Source organism: Mus caroli, unplaced genomic scaffold (genome assembly GCF_978045245.1).
Source record: "Mus caroli unplaced genomic scaffold, Mus_caroli_1 scaffold_3, whole genome shotgun sequence".
NCBI lineage: Eukaryota > Metazoa > Chordata > Mammalia > Rodentia > Muridae > Mus > Mus caroli.
Window position 1 is genome coordinate 121,108,720 of NW_028227258.1, and position 21,261 is coordinate 121,129,980.

The 21,261-nt window shown below is 43.3% G+C and overlaps 1 protein-coding gene across 1 annotated transcript in view; it reads right to left on the reverse strand.

Moving 5' to 3' along the window:
• Positions 1–1,062: 1,062 nt before the first annotated feature.
• The window catches only part of LOC110291106 (la-related protein 1B-like), a 67,780-nt gene continuing 47,581 nt past the window's right edge, over positions 1,063–21,261 (reverse strand). The window contains exons 3-7 of the mRNA XM_021158062.3: positions 15,520–15,680; positions 14,977–15,121; positions 13,173–13,282; positions 12,213–12,340; positions 1,063–1,330 (exon numbers count right to left, since the gene is read on the reverse strand). Coding sequence (XP_021013721.1) covers positions 1,184–1,330; positions 12,213–12,340; positions 13,173–13,282; positions 14,977–15,121; positions 15,520–15,680 — 691 coding nt within the window. The 3' untranslated portion in view covers positions 1,063–1,183. The remainder of the gene's footprint in view (positions 1,331–12,212; positions 12,341–13,172; positions 13,283–14,976; positions 15,122–15,519; positions 15,681–21,261) is intronic.

A 21,261-nucleotide genomic window follows, 5' to 3' on the forward strand; every position in this document is an offset into this window, starting at 1 on the left:
GAATAAAGTTTAAAAGTTGATTCAGATGATTCAAAATAATTTTTTTAAATTCCACAAAACTAAAACTATTATTTATTTTCATCAGTTACAATAGCACTAAGAATTAAAAATCAATTTATTACATCACTTGAGAACAATTATGAGTATAGGACAAGACAAAGAGAACGAAATGGAAACACTAGGTGACCAGTGTGTGACTGCTTGTGACACACCCACAAGCACATGTAAACAGCAAGCACATTCAAAACAAATTCATTTATTTACACAACTATTCCAGTAAAACGCAGTTTCCAAGCAAACGTGCAAGCTTCTGTAGAATCCATCGGCCTGAGTATACACACCCAGCTTACTCCAGTTCAGAAAGTTCCACAGCTACACAGCAGCTGCGACTGCCTCTGACTTGGGAAAAGCAGTGTCCAGACCCACAGGCCTCACTACAGCTACAGTCTGCTATGCATTCCTTTGTTTTGTGTGTGTGTGTGTGTGTGTGTGTGTATGAGAGAGAGAGAGAGACAGACAGAGACAGAGACAGAGAGAGACAGAGAGAGAGAGAGAGAGAGAGAGAGAGAGAGAGAGAGAAGGGAAGAAGGGAATAAAGAAAGGAATAAAGAAAAAGAAACTTTCCTTCTAATTATGTATATACAAGAATAAAATAAATGTATGTTTCATATCCATTTCTGAAGTTAAGGCCTATATATATAATCTTCCCTTGCTTTTTGATATGTTCAAACATCGATTGACAGGGAGACAACTGACTCTTTGAGAGTTATACAGAAGAGATGAATACAATACACTGTATCTCCTGTAAGAGGGATGAGCTGAAATGTCAGGTATTCCGTGCGCCGCAACATGTGTGTTTAAGTGTAATAAATAAAGCAATTTTGTTCTTGTAAACAGTCAAGAAAACGTGATGGCAAAGACTCCATGGGATCCCCTGAGGTCAAGCAGACCTTGTTTGTAGAATCAGGGAAAACATGTGGAGTTCATGTTGCTAGGGAAAAAAAAAAAGACTACAATTTTTTTCCTTTTTGTTTTTCTGATTATCACACTTAAACATCAGAAGATCTATCTACATACACACTGAAGCCAATGTTGATCTCAAGAACACACGACGTTTGTGTAAGTATCTGCTTCCCTGGTACTTCAACCCTAGAGGCCAAGGCGGCACTGTCACTGTGAGTTGTCACTGGGCTCCTGTGGATTTCCCCTGGACCCCCTCCTTGGGACTGCAGTTCTCGGCAGCACTTGGTGGAGGAAGTGTATGGCGAATCTTCTCCTCCCCAGAAGTAGATGAATGTCTTTGTCTTCCAAATCCCTCACTAGAAGGGAGCTGCAAGGCACGAAAGACAGCAGAGCAGACATTTTCACTACCCCCCTCCAAATCTAAGCCAGACTTTCTAACCAGGGCATCCCCATTGGTGCTTAGAGACTCTAGCAGGATAATACGTTCTTACAGCAACTCACAGGACTACATTTACATTTCCTCTGCAGACTGGGGCTAGCTTGTTCAGTCAGTACAAACCTAAGAAGCTTCCCCTATGTCTATGGCCAGGCTATGATCAGGGTGCAATACAGAGCCCTCCCTCTAAGAAAATGGTTCAGTGAGGCCACTTCACTGGCCTTCCTTTAGCTTCTTGGATACATTTCCATTCTAGTCCCTTCCTCACCACCAAGCTCCTGTTGTAGGCTTCTCCAGTGTCCGATGGCTAAACAACAGCTGAATGGCACCAGAAAGGGGGAAAAGATGCCAGGTCAAACAGCCCACAGCCAGTGTGACATTTCACTCAGGATTCTTTTTTTTTTTTTTTTTTATATTTTTATTACATATTTTCCTCAATTACATTTCCAATACTATCCCAAAAGTCCCCCATAGCGCCCCCCACTTCCCTACCCACCCATTCCCATTCTTTTGGCCCTGGCATTCCCCTATATTGGGGCATATAAAGTTTGCAAGTCCAATGGGCCTCTCTTTCCATTGATGGCCGACTAGGCCATCTTTCGATACATATGCAGCTAGAGACAAGAGCTCCAGGGTTCTGGTTAGTACATCATGTTGTTCCAACAATAGGGTTGCAGATCCCTTTAGCTCCTTGGGTACTTTCTCTAGCTTCTCCATTGGGAGCCCTGTGATACATCCAATAGCTGACTGTGGACATCCACTCCTGTGTTTGCTAGGCCCCGGCATCGTCTCACAAGAGACAGCTATATTTGGGTCCTTTCAGCAAAATATTGCTAGTGTATGCAATGGTGTCAGCGTTTAGAAGCTGATTATGGGACGGATCCCTGGATACAGCAGTCTCTAAATGGTCCATCCTTTCATCACAGCTACGAACTTTGTCTCTGTAACTCCTTCCCTGGGTGTTTTGTTCCCAATTCTAAGAAGGTGCACAGTGTCCACACTTTGGTCTTCATTCTTCTTGAGTTTCATGCGTTTATCAAATTGTATCTTATATCTTGGGTATCCTAAGTTTTGGGCTAATATCCACTTATCAATGAATACATATTGTGTGAGTTCTTTTGTGATTGTGTTACTTCACTCAAGATGATGCCCTCCAGGTCCATCCATTTGGCTAGGAATTTCATAAATTCATTCTTTTTAATAGCTGAGTAGTACTCCATTGTGTAAATGTACCATAATTTCTGTATCCATTCCTCTGTTGAGGGACATCTGGGTTCTTTCCAGCTTCTGGCTATTATAAATAGGGCTGCTATGAACATAGTGGAGCATGTGTCCTTTTTACCGGTTGGGACATCTTCTGGATATATGCCCAGGAGAGGTATTGCTGGATCCTCCGGTAGTACTATGTCCAATTTTCTGAGGAACCGCCAGACTGATTTCCAGAGTGGTTGTACAAGCTTGCAATCCCACCAACAATGGAGGAGTGTTCCTCTTTCTCCACATCCTCGCCAGCATCTGCTGTCACCTGAATTTTTGATCTTAGCCATTCTGACTGGTGTGAGGTGGAATCTCAGGGTTGTTTTGATTTGCATTTCCCTGATGATTAAGGATGTTGAACATTTTTTCAGGTGCTTCTCTGCCATTCGGTATTCCTCAGGTGAGAATTCTTTGTTCAGTTCTGAGCCCCATTTTTTAATGGGGTTATTTGACTTTCTGGAGTCCACCTTCTTGAGTTCTTTATATATATTGGATATTAGTCCCTTATCTGATTTAGGATAGGTGAAGATCCTTTCCCAATCTGTTGGTGGTTTTTTTGTCTTATTGATGGTGTCTTTAGCCTTGCAGAAGCTTTGTAGTTTCATGAGGTCCCACTTGTCAATTCTCGATCTTACAGCACAAGCCATTACTGTTCTATTCAGGAATTTTTCCCCTGTGCCCATATCTTCAAGGCTTTTCCCCACTTTCTCCTCTATAAGTTTCAGTGTCTCTGGTTTTATGTGAAGTTCCTTGATCCACTTAGACTTGACCTTAGTACAAGGAGATAGGAATGGATCGATTCCCATTCTTCTACATGTTAACAACCAGTTGTGCCAGCACCATTTGTTGAAAATGCTGTCTTTCTTCCACTGGATGTTTTTAGCTCCCTTGTCGAAGATCAAGTGACCATAAGTGTGTGGGTTCATTTCTGGGTCTTCAATTCTATTCCATTGGTCTATTTGTCTGTCACTATACCAGTACCATGCAGTTTTTATCACAATTGCTCTGTAGTAGAGCTTTAGGTCCGGCATGGTGATTCCACCAGAGGTTCTTTTATCCTTGAGAAGAGTTTTTGCTATCCTAGGTTTTTTGTTATTCCAGATGAATTTGCAGATTGCACTTTCTAATTCGTTGAAGAATTGATTTGGAATTTTGATGGGGATTGCATTGAATCTGTAGATTGCTTTTGGCAAGATAGCCATTTTTACAATGTTGATCCTGCCAATCCATGAGCATGGGAGATCTTTCCATCTTCTGAGATCTTCTATAATTTCTTTCTTCAGAGACTTGAAGTTTTTATTATACAGATCTTTCACTTCCTTAGTTAGAGTCACGCCAAGATATTTTATATTATTTGTGACTATTGAGAAGGGTGTTGTTTCCCTAATTTCTTTCTCAGCCTGTTTATTCTTTGTGTAGAGAAAGGCCATTGATTTGTTTGAGTTAATTTTATATCCAGCTACTTCACCGAAGCTGTTTATCAGGTTTAGGAGTTCTCTGGTGGAATTTTTAGGGTCACTTATATATACTATCATATCATCTGCAAAAAGTGATATTTTGACTTCATCTTTTCCAATTTGTATCCCTTTGATCTCCTTTTGTTGTCGAATTGCTCTGGCTAGGACTTCAAGTACAATGTTGAATAGGTATGGAGAAAGTGGACAGCCTTGTCTAGTCCCTGATTTTAGAGGGATTGCTTCAAGCTTCTCACCATTTACTTTGATGTTGGCTACTGGTTTGCTGTAGATTGCTTTTATCATGTTTAGGTATGGGCCTTGAATTCCTGATCTTTCCAAGACTTTTATCATGAATGGGTGTTGGATCTTGTCAAATGCTTTTTCCGCATCTAACGAGATGACCATGTGGTTTTTGTCTTTGAGTTTGTTTATATACTGGATTACGTTGATGGATTTCCGTATATTGAACCATCCCTGCATCCCTGGGATGATACCTACTTGGTCAGGATGGATGATTGTTTTGATGTGTTCTTGGATTCGGTTAGCAAGAACTTTATTGAGGATTTTTGCATCAATATTCATAAGGGATATTGGTCTGAAGTTTTCTATCTTTGTTGGGTCTTTTTGTGGTTTAGGTATCAGAGTAATTGTGGCTTCATAGAATGAGTTGGGTAGAGTACCTTCTGTTTCTATTTTGTGGAATAGTTTGTGAAGAACTGGGATTAGATCTTCTTTGAAGGTCTGATAGAACTCTGCACTAAACCCATCTGGTCCTGGGCTTTTTTTAGTTGGGAGACTATTAATGACTGCTTCTATTTCTTTGGGGGATATAGGGCTGTTTAGATCATTAACCTGATCTTGATTCAACTTTGGTACCTGGTATCTGTCTAGGAACTTGTCCATTTCATCCAGGTTCTCCAGTTTTGTTGAGTATAGCCTTTGGTAGAAGGATCTGATGGTGTTTTGGATGTCTTCAGGATCTGTTGTTATGTCTCCTTTTTCATTTCTGATTTTGTTAATTAGGATGCTTTCCCTGTGCCCTCTAGTGAGTCTGGCTAAGGGTTTATCTATCTTGTTGATTTTCTCAAAGAACCAGCTCCTTGATTGGTTGATTCTTTGAATAGTTTTTCTTGTTTCCACTTGGTTGATTTCACCCCTGAGTTTGATTATTTCCTGCCGTCTACTCCTCTTGGGTGAATTTGCTTCCTTTTGTTCTAGTGCTTTTAGGTGTGTTGTCAAGCTGCTAATGTGTGCTCTCTCTAGTTTCCTTTTGGAGGCACTCAGAGCTATGAGTTTTCCTCTTAGAAATGCTTTCATTGCGTCCCATAAGTTTGGGTATGTTGTGGCTTCATTTTCATTGAACTCTAAAAAGTCCTTAATTTCTTTCTTTATTCCTTCCTTGACCAAGGTATCATTGAGAAGAGTGTTGTTCAGTTTCCACGTGAAGGTTGGCTTTCTATTATTTATTTTGTTATTGAAGATCAGCCTTAGGCCATGGTGATCTGATAGGATGCATGGGACAATTTCAATATTTTTATATCTGTTGAGGCCTGCTTTGTGACCAATTATGTGGTCAATTTTGGAGAAGGTACCATGAGGTGCTGAGAAGAAGGTATATCCTTTTGTTTTAGGATAGAATGTTCTGTAGATATCTGCCAGATCCATTTGATTCATAATTTCTCTTAGTTTCACTGTGTCCCTGTTTAGTTTCTGTTTCCATGATCTGTCCATTGGTGAAAGTGGTGTGTTGAAGTCTCCCACTATTATTGTATGAGGTGCAATGTGTGCTTTGAGCTTTACTAAAGTTTCTTTAATGAATGTGGCTGCCTTTGTATTTGGAGCATAGATATTCAGGATTGATAGTTCCTCTTGGAGGATTTTACCTTTGATGAGTATGAAGTGTCCTTCCCTGTCTTTTTTAATGACTTTGGGTTGGAAGTCAATCTTATCAGATATTAGAATGGCTACTCCAGCTTGTTTCTTCATGCCATTTGCTTGGAAAATTGTTTTCCAGCCTTTCATTCTGAGGTAGTGTCTATCCTTTTCTCTGAGATGAGTTTCCTGTAAGCAGCAAAATGTTGGGTCTTGTTTGTGTAGCCAGTTTGTTAGTCTATGTCTTTTTATCGGGGAGTTGAGTCCATTGATATTAAGAGATATTAAGGAAAAGTAATTGTTGTTTCCTGTTATTTTTGTTGTTAAAGTTGGCATTTTGTTCTTGTGGCTGTCTTCTTTTAGGTTTGTTGAGGGATTACCTTCTTGTTGTTTCTAGGGCGTGGTTCCTGTCCTTGTATTGGTTTTTTTCTGTTATTATCCTTTGAAGGGCTGGATTCGTGGAGAGATAATGTGTGAATTTGGTTTTGTCGTGGAATACTTTGGTTTCTCCATCTATGTTAATTGAGAGTTTGGCTGGGTATAGTAGCCTGGGCTGGAATTTGTGTTCTTTTAGTGTCTGTATAACATCCGTCCAGGATCTTCTGGCTTTCATAGTCTCTGGTGAAAAATCTGGTGTAATTCTGATAGGCTTGCCTTTATATGTTACTTGGCCTTTTTCTCTTACTGCTTTTAGTATTCTATCTTTATTTAGAGCATTTGTTGCTCTGATTATTATGTGTCGGGAGGTATTTCTTTTCTGGTCCAGTCTATTTGGAGTTCTGTAGGCTTCTTGTATGTTCATGGGCATCTCTTTCTTTAGATTTGGGAAGTTTTCTTCTATAATTTTGTTGAAGATGTTTGCTGGTCCTTTGAGTTGAAAATCTTCATTCTCATCCACTCCTATTATCCGTAGGTTTGGTCTTCTCATTGCGTCCTGTATTTCTTGGATGTTTTGAGTTAGGATCTTTTTGCATTTTACATTTTCCTTGATTGTTGTGCCGATGTTCTCTATGGAATCTTCTGCACCTGAGATTCTCTCTTCCATCTCTTGTATTCTGTTGCTGATGCTCGTATCTATGGTTCCAGATTTCTTTCCTAGGGTTTCTATCTCCAGTGTTGCCTCATTTTGGGTTTTCTTTATTGTGTCTACTTCCCTTTTTAGGTCTAGTATGGTTTTGTTCATTTCCATCATCTGTTTGGATGTGTTTTCCTGTTTTTCTGTAAGGACTTCTACCTGTTTGATTATGTTATCGTGTTTTTCTTTAAGGATTTGTAACTCTTTAGCAGTGTTCTCCTGCAATTCTTTAAGGGATTTTTGTGCTTTCTCTTTATTGTCTTCTGCCTGTTTAGCCGTGTTCTCCTGCATTTCTTTAAGTGTGTTATTAAAGTCCTTCTTGAAGTTCTCTATCATCATCAGGAGATATGCTTTTAAATCCGTGTCTAGCTTTTCCGGTGTGTTGGGGTGCCCTGGACTGGGCGAAGTGGGGGTGCTGGGTTCTGATGATGGTGAGTGGTCTTGGTTTCTGTTAGTAAGATTATTACGTTTACTTTTCGCCATCTGGTAATCTCTGGGGTTAGTTGTTATCGTTGTCACTGTTTAAAGATTGGAGCAGAAGCTGTGTTCCACTCACCAGCAGTCTCTAAATCCTGCGGCGGGGGTCGTGGGTAGCTGACGGTACCCCGGTGCTGGTCCAGCCGGAAGAGGCCTGTGGTCCTACACAGGCCGTTTTTCTGCTTCCCTAACTAATGCAGTCTCTGGTCCCGCGTGCAATTGGATTGGAGCAGAAGCTGTGTTCCACTCTCCAGAAGTCTTAAGATCCTGTGGTGGGTGTTGTGGGTAGCTGGTGAGTGTCAGCCGACCCTGCGCCCCAGCTGCCCCGGTGCTTTTCTGACCGGAAGAGGGTTGTGGCCCTATGTAGGCCGGATTTCTCTCTCCCCAACCAGAGAAGTCTCAGGTCCCGCGTGATTGGACTGGAACAGAAGCTGTGTTCCACTCACCAGCAGTCCCAAAATCCTGCGGCGGGGGTCGTGGGTAGCTGGCGGGTGTCAGGCAACCCTGCGCTTCCGCTACCCCGGCTCTGATCCGGCCGGATGAGGCCTGTGGCCCTACTCAGGCCGGTTTCTGCTTCCCTAACTAATGCAGTCTCAGGTCCCGCGCAATTGGATTGGAGCAGAAGCTGTGTTCCACTCACCAGCAGTCCCAAAATCCTGCGGCGGGGGTCGTGGGTAGCTGGCGGGTGTCAGGCAATCCTGCGCTCCCGCTACCCCGGTGCTGATCTGGCCGGATGAGGCCTGTGGCCCTACTCAGGCCGGTTTCTGCTTCCCTAACTAATGCAGTCTCAGGTCCCGCGCAATTAGGTTGGAGCAGAAGCTGTGTTCCACTCACCAGCAGTCCCAAAATCCTGCGGCGGGGGTCGTGGGTAGCTGGCGGGTGTCAGGCAACCCTGCGCTCCCGCTACCCCAGCGCTGATCCGGCCGGATGTGGCCTGTGGCCCTACTCAGGCAGGTTTCTGCTTCCCTAACTAATGCAGTCTCAGGTCCCGCGCAATTGGATTGGAGCTGAAGCTGTGTTCCACTCACCAGCAGTCCCAAAATCCTGCGGCGGGGGTCGTGGGTAGCTGGCGGGTGTCAGGCAACCCTGCGCTTCCGCTACCCCGGCTCTGATCCGGCCGGATGAGGCCTGTGGCCCTACTCAGGCCGGTTTCTGCTTCCCTAACTAATGCAGTCTCAGGTCCCGCGCAATTGGATTGGAGCAGAAGCTGTGTTCCACTCACCAGCAGTCCCAAAATCCTGCGGCGGGGGTCGTGGGTAGTTGGCGGGTGTCAGGCAACCCTGCGCTCCCGCTACCCCGGTGCTGATCTGGCCGGATGAGGCCTGTGGCCCTACTCAGGCCGGTTTCTGCTTCCCTAACTAATGCAGTCTCAGGTCCCGCGCAATTGGGTTGGAGCAGAAGCTGTGTTCCACTCACCAGCAGTCCCAAAATCCTGCGGCAGGGGGTCGTGGGTAGCTGGCGGGTGTCAGGCAACCCTGCGCTCCAGCTACCCCGGCGCTGATCCAGCCGGATGAGGCCTGTGGTCCTACTCAGGCTGGTTTCTGCTTCCCTAACTAATGCAGTCTCAGGTCCCGCGCAATTGGATTGGAGCAGAAGCTGTGTTCCACTCACCAGCAGTCCCAAAATCCTGCGGCGGGGGTCGTGGGTAGCTGGCGGGTGTCAGGCAATCCTGCGCTCCCGCTACCCCGGTGCTGATCTGGCCGGATGAGGCCTGTGGCCCTACTCAGGCCGGTTTCTGCTTCCCTAACTAATGCAGTCTCAGGTCCCGCGCAATTGGGTTGGAGCAGAAGCTGTGTTCCACTCACCAGCAGTCCCAAAATCCTGCGGCGGGGGTCGTGGGTAGCTGGCGGGTGTCAGGCAACCCTGCGCTCCCGCTACCCCAGCGCTGATCCGGCCGGATGTGGCCTGTGGCCCTACTCAGGCAGGTTTCTGCTTCCCTAACTAATGCAGTCTCAGGTCCCGCGCAATTGGATTGGAGCTGAAGCTGTGTTCCACTCACCAGCAGTCCCAAAATCCTGCGGCGGGGGTCGTGGGTAGCTGGCGGGTGTCAGGCAACCCTGCGCTTCCGCTACCCCGGCTCTGATCCGGCCGGATGAGGCCTGTGGCCCTACTCAGGCCGGTTTCTGCTTCCCTAACTAATGCAGTCTCAGGTCCCGCGCAATTGGATTGGAGCAGAAGCTGTGTTCCACTCACCAGCAGTCCCAAAATCCTGCGGCGGGGGTCGTGGGTAGTTGGCGGGTGTCAGGCAACCCTGCGCTCCCGCTACCCCGGTGCTGATCTGGCCGGATGAGGCCTGTGGCCCTACTCAGGCCGGTTTCTGCTTCCCTAACTAATGCAGTCTCAGGTCCCGCGCAATTGGGTTGGAGCAGAAGCTGTGTTCCACTCACCAGCAGTCCCAAAATCCTGCGGCAGGGGGTCGTGGGTAGCTGGCGGGTGTCAGGCAACCCTGCGCTCCAGCTACCCCGGCGCTGATCCAGCCGGATGAGGCCTGTGGTCCTACTCAGGCTGGTTTCTGCTTCCCTAACTAATGCAGTCTCGGGTCCCGCGCAATTGAATTGGAGCAGAAGCTGTGCTCCACTCACCAGAAGTCTTAAGATCCTGTGGCGGGTGTTGTGGGTAGCTGGCGAGTGTCAGCAGACCCTGCGCCCCAGCTGCCCCGGTGCTTTTCTGACCGGAAGAGCTTCACTCAGGATTCTGTGCTATAGTGACTAGACAGTATTATTGAGGATATGAAAGTTAAATCCATTTATAATGCAAGCAGGAATGGGGACATTGAAAATGTCTGCTTTGGAGTCTGTTTCAGTTTTGCAGTTATAAATCTAACTGTATATAGTTAGACTAATATTCTTTAATCTGAAAAATAAATTAAAACAATAACCATCTTCCCCTCTCCTCTGCTGTATTTAGAACTGAGGGTCTATGTTTGTGGCAAGCATAACATCTTTTCTACTTTTTAGGGTTCCCCTCCCCTCACTTCCCTTTTTTTGTAGTTATTTTCTTGATTTAACCTTTTGGTTTCCACTTGAAATCAAACCAATTAAAGTACCCACCACTTAACAGTCTTGAATTACTTTTTGATGCCAGGGACCCATCTGACCCAGAGCACTAGGTCTGAACACTAGGCTTAGCCCTGACTCTAAATTTATTTTGAAGAACCCCCAAATGCATATATCATTCACACACTATATAAAAAGCTATATGGATAAAAGCACATTAAAAAGTAGAGAATTGCTGCACTCTAGAGGCAGAGGCAGGTGGATATTTGTGAGTTCAAAGCCAGCCTGGCCTGCAGAGAGCAAACTCTAGGATTGGCTGCACAAAGAAAACCCTGTCTTGAAAAACAAAAACAAAACAAAACAACAACAATAAAGCAAATAAAAAAGAGAGGGAGGAAGAAGAGGACAGGGAGGAGGAGGAGTAAAGGGAAGAGGAAAAGGAGGAGGGGGAGAAGGAGGAGGAGGGGGGAGGAGGGAGAAGGAGGGAGAAGGAGGAGGAGGAAGAAGAGGAGAAGAGGAGAAAAGTTTGAGCTAGAGAGATGGCTCTCTCTCCAGCTAAAAGAACTGTCTATTCTTGCAGTGGACCAGAGTTGAGGTTCTCAACACCCACATCAGGTGGCTCATACCCTCTGTAATTCCAGCTCTAGGGATCCAAAACCCTCTTCTGGATTCTGTTGCCATACGTACTCACACACATTCTCAAATAAAATAATCGTTGAAAGAGAAGGTAAAAAGTTTGGGTGAGGATACAGCTTAGTAGTGACCACTTGCTCAGCATGTACAAGCAAGCCCTCAGCTCAATCCTTAGCACAGAAAACAGTTCAAAGCTAAACTAGACAAAACTGACGGAAAAGGTTTTACAGTTCTAGTATATCTCATCAGTCTAGAAACCATGTAAGTATGGTTATGCATCAAATTCAAATGCACTGACAACTGTATTATTATGTGATACATTCCCATTTGGGAAGTTCTCTCTGTGTGTGTGTGTGTGTGTGTGTGTGTGTGTTCATGAGTGTGCATGTGTCTGTGTGCGAGTTCATGTGGAGACAAGAAGTTGATGTCAGACATCTTCTTCTGCCAGCCTCCACCCTATCTTTGGAGATAGGGTCTTTCACTACACCTGGAACTCATGGATTGGGGTAGGCTGGCCGGCCATTGAGCATCAAGAATACACCTGTCTCTGCTTCCATACTCTGTCCCCAGTGTCAGGGTTACAGATGCACACTCAACTGTGCTCAGCTTTCCCATGGATGCTGGGGATACCTGATGTAAGTTTGGCAAGTTCTTTACCAACTGGGCTATCTCTCTATCCTCCATTTTTGGGAAATCAAAATGAAGAAAGTATATGGTAATTTTCTTATCTATTTTTGTGCCTGTTTTCAAAGTTCAATGTCAAAAGTTCAAAATTGCCAGGCGTGGTGGCGCACGCCTTTAATCCCAGCACTTGGGAGGCAGAGGCAGGCGGATTTCTGAGTTCGAGGCCAGCCTGGTCTACAGAGTGAGTTCCAGGACAGCCAGGACTACACAGAGAAACCCTGTCTCGAAAAACCAAAAAAAAAAAAAAAAAAAAAAAGTTCAAAATTAACACCCCCAAATTTAAGATTAACATTATGAAAATTGGTTAAGTTATAAAGTAATACAAGTGATAAAAACAATAGAGAAAAGAAATTAAAACTTACATCAACACGGAAGTCTTCTAACTTTTTAAAACGGCTGAGGTATTCCCGAAGTTTCCGGTCAATAGGCTGGGTCTTAGATTGAGAATATTCCAGATAGGCCCAAAATTTTTCCAGTCCATATAGCTGGCCTTAATAACAAAAGAATATATGTTATATGGAACTAACAACCCTATTGTGCACAGGATCTCACCAGCAATAAACCACACACAATGAATGAGCAATGGTGGCAGTTAATATCTACTGATTGTTTACTATAGAACAGATACTACTTAGGTTTGTATCAAATATCGAACAATCTGAACCACATGTACATTGCCTGGGAGGATAGCTCCTCCTGTCAACATTACAGATGGGAACCCTGGAGCTGGCAAGGTAGAGGAACTGGCCTATGTCACATGGCTACTGAGAAAGGGATAGGGACAAAGACCTAAGGGTCTGGACCATAGCTTACATTCCTCGTGGTATAATTTTACCTTGCTAAGCAACCTTATTATGCTCGTGAGAAGGATCACCAATGAACAGCCATGTTTGTTGGGAAGTTAATGTTGACACATACCTGTGTAAGGTGAAGGCACCTCACTGGAGGAGACTTTTCACTGCATGGTAGGTACCCCACCCTCAGCAAGAACTATGACAGAGGGTTATCTTAAATGATTTGTCCCAAAGACAAAAACCTGCAGATTCCTTTCTTATTGTTTAAATTGCATGTGTGTTTGTGTGTGTGTGTATCTGCATGTTTGCACACATGTGTGAACATGCAAGTATATGCAGGCAAAGATGCACATGTGGGAAGATTCTTTTCAAAGCAGGTTCTTTCCTTGCACTGCATGGGGTTACAGGGAGCTTGCCAGGTTTGACACCAAGTGCCTTTACCCACTGAGTCATCTGGCCAGCTTTCCTTTCTTATTTATTGACCAATTCAAGTCTACAACTTCCAAAGAGAGTGGGTGTTTGTTTTACCAGATTCGTAGTCTTTTTTGGTTTCTTCTTGAAAATCCTTAAAAATTTCTTGTCTGAAATTTTTTTCCAGTCCATAACTATAAAACCTGAACAGACATTCTAACCCATACCTATGGAAAGAAAATAAAAGGCATAAAATTGTGGCTTTGCTAGAATAATTCAAGCACTTCATGCGAACACGGCACACACTGTAACAAGAGATCAGTTCAGTGTTTGTTTTGTTTTGTTTTCTGATACAGTGTCTCACTCTATACTCAAGGCTACCCTAGAACTCACTATGTAGTCTTAGCTGGACCTGAATTGCCATCCTTCTGCCTCAGCTTCATAAATGATGGAGTGGTACACAAATTTCTAACTGACATGCGTTATTTCCTAAGAAGTAGTGAAAAGATTCAGGGACACCATTTTAGATTTTTGTTTTTTCTTTTGGTTTTTTGAGACAGGGTTTCTCTGTGTAGCCCTGGCTGTCCTGTAACTCACTCTGTAGACCAGGCTGGCCTCGAACTCAGAAATCTGCCTGCCTCTGCTTCCCAAGTGCTAGGATTAAAGGCGTGCATCACCACTGCCCGGCTAGATTTTTCTTAAAGCAAAGATTAAATGGTGTGCTTGTTTTTTTGAATACACTCTTCCATCTGGAGAAGCCCACGTTTTTAACCTCTTCAGCTATAATGGTATATGCTTAACTGGATGGCTCCTGATGGTTACAAATTACATTCATAGCAGTCTATTGACAAGAGTACTATAAACTCACTTTACAAATCAAAAAAAGCATTCCCCTGTATTTTCTTATAAGCACTAGAGTACCCGGAACAAGTATATGACCGTGGATCAAAAACCAACAAGGACTCCAGCACTCAGGGGCAGAGCCACAGAGGACAGAGGGGCAGACTGGGAATGGACATTTAGCATGAGAAGTCTTGCTTTCCCTCATCTCAAGAAATCTTAACTCTGCGTTGCCTCTCAGTACGCACTAATCTGGGGCTATGCACGCATGTGCAGGAAGTCTACAATGATGGGGGCTTAAGAGAGCAGTTTTAACATTTCTTTTTATTTTATTTAGGGGTGTGTGTATGTGTGTGCCTGCTTGGCTGTGTGTACACCCCATGTGTTTAAGCACTCTGGGAGGCCAGAGAACATCAGATCCTCTTGGACTGGAGTCACACTTGGGAGCCACTTGCTATGAGTGCTGGGAGCTCAAGTGTTCTTCACTGAGACATTTCTCTAGCCAAGGGAGAACATTTAGCTCAGTGCTAGACCGAATCCCTACTGACCCTATCTTCTGATATCCGCAATCTCATGTAGGTCTCTCTTTCACTGTACCTGGGCCAGTTTGTATGAACAATACCATATGGTAGAAGAGATGCTGTCATTTCTAAGAAAAGGTTATTCAAGATACTGAGACTTCTGCCTTGGATGCTGCTATTCTTTCTTAAATCACTGCTCTGCCAGTAGGTACACTGAAAAGTACTCTATGGAGAGGCAGCCAGGAAATGATACCCTGGTCAGTGGCCAAGGGGAGAAGCCTGAGAAGACTCCGCAGAAAGGCTAGCCATGGAAATACCTTGAAGGAAACCTTATGAAGGGCCTTGGGCTGGGGCTATCTGGTGAGATGGGTCCCAGAGCATCCCCTCCCCTTTTAGGAGTTAACGAATGTTTGTTTTGAGTTTAGGAATTGTTTATTATTTAGCAACAGAAAACACATGCAATTCTCATTCCAGTTACATTGTGGTTATTGTCACAGCTCAAAACCAGACTACATGAAATTGTGCCTTTTTTTTTTTTAAAGCATTAGGAAACGTTTGACCTGTAATTCTCTTTTGCATCTTCCCAAGCAAGTTGTCTAAATTCCTCATACATTTTCCTATTAAAGTGGTCTCTGAGGAAGAAGGACCAGAAACGAAAGAGGGTATTCATTTCCTGTGACTGTCCAATTCCCAGGCGTTTTCTCTCTGGAAAGAGTTAATAAGGCAGCTTCAAATTAAACAAGCCTCTAAATGCCAAGAGAATGAGCATTTCATACAACTCATAATGAAAACAAAAAAGCAAAACAAAAAACAACACTAAAACCATCACTGAGATTCTCGGAAATCTGTTCAAGTTATAAATACTTGTCAATGTTAACAAGAAGAATACACTGAATTCATTTGCTAGTGTGTTTAAACTTTAAAAAAAGCACAGGAAAACATAAATGAAAGGAAGACTATCTTGGCCAAATATGAAGTGACAATTTAATTTTTAGAATTAAAACAATAACAGCAATACAGCTAGGCACAGCACGGGCATCTTACCACTTAGACTGAGCTCTACTGTAACGTCAGTGCGGTTAGGCATAGGACAGGCATCTTACCACTTAAGCACTTTCGGCGATATTTGTGGTACACTTGCTGGGTAAAGCCATTTTCCTTCAGCAGCTCATAAGAAGGATGCTGGACCTTTGGGAATGACTGAGGCGGGTAGCTGTAGCTTCCTGTGAGTGGCGCACCTTCTGAAGGTGAAGCATTTGAACTGCTGTTTGAGGAGAGGAAAAAGCCTTCAAAATAAAGTAGCAGTGGTTCACCCAAAACAAGAGGGCTGGACTCTCATCATGAGAGCTCATGTGAATGCTGGTGGACATGGAAGCTGCCTGTCCTTCCAGCTTCAGAGGTGGACACAGAAGATCCTGTCTAGCAGCTTCGCAGTATCAGCCATATTGGAGAGTCTAGGTTTGACCAAAAAAATCTCTGCCTTAACAAGTAGAATAGAGAGTAATTGAGGAGTAGTCCCAACATCACTTTCCGCCCTTTATGTGCCTGTGGTCACACACACACATGTGGAAAGAAGAAAAAGAAAACCTGCAAGAACATAGAGGGATCTTTACTGATCTCTCTCTATTACTGACTGCCTGAGTGGTGCAAAGCCAGCCTTAACTACTGACACAAGTGGACAGAGGAATGATATATATATGTATATATATATCATTATATATATGTGTATGTCACACATAGGATCACTCAGAACTAGTCACAAATGCACTAAACTCCAAGAACACAAGGAGAAAATCCAACAGCTCATTTACTCTCATAGGTTAATCAGCAGTTTAGCTGAGATTAGGTTTTGTCAGCATTATAATACTGGAAAACCTCAACTTAATTAACTAGATTGAAACGGAAGATGGGAATGTGAGAGAAAATCCAACATGGTAAAACTAACAAGCTCACCTTCTTAAAATCATACCTCCAACTGCCTACACCAGTCTCCTTCTGAAGTAGCTGCTGCCTGGTTCTCTTTTTCTATGTGAACCCATTGTCCAAGCTTAGGCCCTCGTCTTCTTCTTGGAGGAGGATTCCCAAGTCCTCCACCTCTACCTTGTCACCAAGACCTTCCTAAAGCCGTAAGACACATGGGCAGTTTTCAAAGTACAGGCCCCTGTGGGTACAGGGAAACCTTCCCAAAGCCAGCAAACCCAAAAAAGGCATGGCATGTTGACGTAAGCTGAGGCTGTGCTCAAAGCTTACTAATGACTGTATTCTTTGCTACCGTGTGCTTGCAATGAGAAAAAAATCAAATACCTTCACCTTCACTTTTGCATGCTTTTGATTGAGTGGAAAAATTAACTTGAAAATTAGTTCGAAACCACAGCCATAGAGCACTCATCTTTTCTGTCTGACAAAGGCTCAGGGGCTTCAGATCTGATGGTGGGAATGTTCTGAAAACCTTCATCAACCACATGCTGAAAAACAGGATGGGCTGGAGAACCAGCTCAGGCAGCACAGCACATACATCCACAACCCCAGCGCTTCGGGGATTGGGAAGTCAGGCAAATCCTGGGTGTCTGCTGAGCAGACCATGTGGCCAAAATGATGAAAGATCATGTCAAAACTAGGAAAGGTGGAGAGTGACAGAAGAAGGCAATCAATACTGACCTCTGCCCTTTATGCTTGCATGCATGGGGCACAAACTTACACATGAAAAGTTAGGACAGTGAACTTTCTTTTTTTTTTCTTGTTTTTTCTTTAATTTTATTTTTAATTTATTTTTTAAACTCCATTTTCATTCCCCACCCTCTGCCTCCGTCCACCCTCCGACTGATCCACATCCCACACCTCCTCCCCACCCCCCTGTCTCCACGTGGATGCTCCTACCCTCCCTCACCTGATCCCCCCCCCCCCCACCATCTAAAGGAATGAACTAGAAACAATGCTTTCATGGTCTATTAAAAACGGAATGTCTTGTGGTAAAGCACTCATGACTAAGCTGTGAGGTCAATCAGCAGCTTTCTCACCAAGCATTGTTTTTAAAAAATATTTGTGTGGGCTGGAGAGATGGCTCAGTGGTTAAGAGCACTGACTGCTCTTCTGAAGGTCCTGCCTTCAAATCCCAGCAACCACATGGCTCACAACCACCTGTAATGAGGTCTAACACCCTCTTCTGGGGTGTCTGAAGGCAGCTACAGTGTATTTACACATAATAAATACATAAATAATTTAAAAATATTTATGTATTCATGTGTGCCAGGAAGAGCTGATCAGAAAGCTTTCTGGCAAGGAGCCTGCTGAGCAGCATGAGAGTGTAAGCTAGATCCCCAAACCCACATTTAAAAAAAATAAATCAAGCCATAGCACATGCTTGGAATCCCAGAGGTGGGAGGAATGGATGAAGGCACATCTCTGAGGCTTACAAGGTAACTAGCCTGGTGTATTCTATAGAAGTCCAAGGCTAGTCAAAGATCCTGTGTTGAAAAAAGGCAGACAGTGCCTAGGGAGGAACAACTAAAGTTATCCTGACCATGACGTGCTTGGAACACACTTATGAACACCTACATGCACACACAAACATGTACACATGTATACCCAAATACACATGGACATGTACATATACATATGGAATACCTCTGGGTAGCCATCTATGAGAAGTATAGTTAGGCCATACAATAATTTTGTATTTTAACATTTTGAGAAAAATGCTGCATTTTAGTTCTCCACTCGTGATGCAAGATGATTCCAAATTCTCTGCATCCCCACCAACATTCTCAGAAAGTTTCATACTTCTACAACCACCTTGGGCTATAACAAGACAGAACAAAATGGATTGGCTTAAACCACAGAAATATATTTCCTTAAATTCTAGAGGCTAGATGCTGAAGAACAAGAAGGCCAGTAGAAAAGGTGTTCTGGTTTTCTGTCAACTTGACACACACTAGAGTAGTGTGGGAAGAGGGAACCTCAATTGAGAAGCTATCTCCATCAGGGCCTATCTATGGGTGAGTTTGTGTGAGCATTCTCTTCATTAATGACTGATGTAGGAGGGACCAGCCCCCAAGGTATATGAAAGCAAGCCAGTAAGTGGTGATCTTCCTTGGTTTCTGTTTCAGTTCATGCCCTGAAATGCTATCCTGATGTCACTAAGTGATGAACTATGACCTGGGAGTTGTAAGATGAAATAAATTCTTCCTCTGCTGAGTCGGTCTTGGCCAATGTTTTATCACCACAACGGAGAAACAAACTGGGACACTTCGTGTGGTGGGTGGCTCACACCTGTATTTCCAGCATGTAGGAGACAGAGGGAAAACAGGTCACACTTCTGAGGCCAGCATGTTCTATATGGTATGTCCTAGACTGACCTGGGCTCCATCATGAATCCTTGTCTCAGAACCAATGCTGGGAAGAGAACTCACTAGCAAGCAATTGTCTAGTATGCACAGAGTCCTGGGTTTGAAATCAGCATCTTTCTATCCCCCAGTCAACTAGAGGTGATTTCTGGTGAACCTTCTCCTGACTTGCATGTGAATGTCATCTTGCTATGTCCTGTCTTCTGTTTAGGCACAAAGAAATATGCCTGACATCTTTGTCTCCTTATAAGCCTCCTTACGTGGAAAATGCATTTTACAACATCATTATGGCCTCATTTATCACATCCTTAAAGGCCCTGTCACCAAACACACTCACAAGAGGGGTTAGGCGTCAATACATGGATTCTGGGGTACATGAATTGGTTCACTGAACCTAGTGGCATCTCATTGTAGGTTTTCCCTTTTTTTCTTTCTTTTTTAGCTTTTGTCTAGCCAAAGACTATGTCATGATTCTTTTCCTGTGCTGGGTTTTCACTTGTATACCTTACCTTTTCTAGAGAAATGTCCATTTAAGTTTTACCTATTTTAAAATTAACTTTCTTTTTTCCTTTAAAGATTTTCCTTTAATTGCACATGTGTGAATGCAGGTGACTGGAGTCCAGAAAAGAATGCTGGTTCCTGTGGAGCTGGAGTAATCAGAGGTTGTGAATGTCCATAGGATGCTGGAAACTAAACTTGTGTCCTCTGCAAGAGAGTACACTTTCAGCCTCTCAGCCAGCTCTCAGGCCCCTCAGCCCCGAAGTTGGTTTTATTGTAGCTGCTGTTGTTGAGTTACAAGAAGGCTTTGTATGTTCTGGACTGAAATTCTCAATCAGGTACTGTCACTTCTCCATTCAGGTATATTATTCTATCGATGGCTGCACAGCTGCTGATCATTTTGATGTGGGCCATTTACCTTCTATCTTTTATTGTCTGGTTTTTACTTGTCACACTCATGGAAATGAAGCCAAATCCAATGGCATGAGGTTTTTTCTATGCTTCTTGGGAACTATATATAGTTTGAGTTCTTAAGATCAGGTTTGAAGTTTTTTACTTTGAGGGTTTTTTTTTTTTTAATATGGTATACAGCAAGGACCTAGGTTCAATAGTATGCACATGGATAATCAGTTTTCCCAACACTATAAATTGAAAAGATAATCTTTCCCCACTGAATAGTTTTGATACACCTGTCCAAAACAAACAAACAAACAAACAAACACAAAAACAAAACCTGATCACGCATGTGAGTGTTTATTTCTGGACTTCTAGTCTACTTCACTGGTCTATGTATCAGTTACTGACCAAGGAAACTTAGGGAAATAAGAGTTTGCTTTGATTCCCTAGAGCTGGAGTTACAGGTAAGCCTCCTGAGTGCTGATAACAGAACTCTGGTCTGCAAGAGCAGCACGTGCTCATAACAGCTGTAACAGCTGGGTTAGCGCTTCCCCAGCAGGAGTAACTTTCAAAGATAGAAAATGTTAGTTCTCTTAATTATTTTGTTTAAAGTTAGATTTAGCCATTCAGATCTTGCTGCAATTACACTGAATTTAACTTCTCTGTAAGAAAGCTATCAGAGTATTGGTAAAGAGTGTGGTCAATTTATAAATCTTTGGGTACCACTGATGCAACAGTGTTACACCTTCCAAACTATGAACATGGGATACCATTGCATCTATTTAGGACTTCTACATTTCTTTCACCATGTTTCGTTTTAACTTATTATTATATGTATAGTGGATGCAGGGGTATTCTTGAGCATTTGTCAAGATCAAAAGACAATCTCATAGACTCAGTTCTCTGTCTATCTTCACGTGGGTTCTGGAGGTTGAACTCAGGTCCGGAGGCTTGTGTAATAAGTGCTTTAAGTACAGAACCATCTTTCTTCTCTCACCCTACCCTCAATTTGATTTTTGTTTTGGGTATTCAAAACAAGGTTTCTCTGTATAGCCTTGGCTGTCCTGGAACTCACTCTGTAGACAAGACTGGCCTCAAACTCAGAGACTTGCCTGCCTCTGCCTCCTGAGAGCTGGGATTAAAGGAGTGTACCACTACACCTGGCTATGGTCATCTCATGGGCTTCATGGTTTGCAGTTTTGAATACACAAGTTTTTCACATCCTTGGCTAGATTTATTCCTGAATACTTAATTTTTGGATGCTAATATAAATACTAGTGCTTTGTAAATTTCCTTTTCATATTGCTCATTGGGGATATTTTGAGAAACAATGAACTTTTTTTTTAGGCAGTATTTTTCAAAAATCAACCTTAACATTTTCCTGTGTATTCCTGAGACTTGTACTATCCATAACAGTTGTTCATTTTCCTTTCCAGTTTGATGTCTTTTGTTTCTTTGTCTTCTCTTCTGGCTCTGGCTAGCACCTTTGACACAGTGTTAAGGATCAGCAGGGAACACACACTTCCTTTCTCTGAGGGTAGACCTGGCATGACTTATCACTGAGTACAACGTTTCTGACTTCTATCTTTCAAAAATACCTTTTCTCAT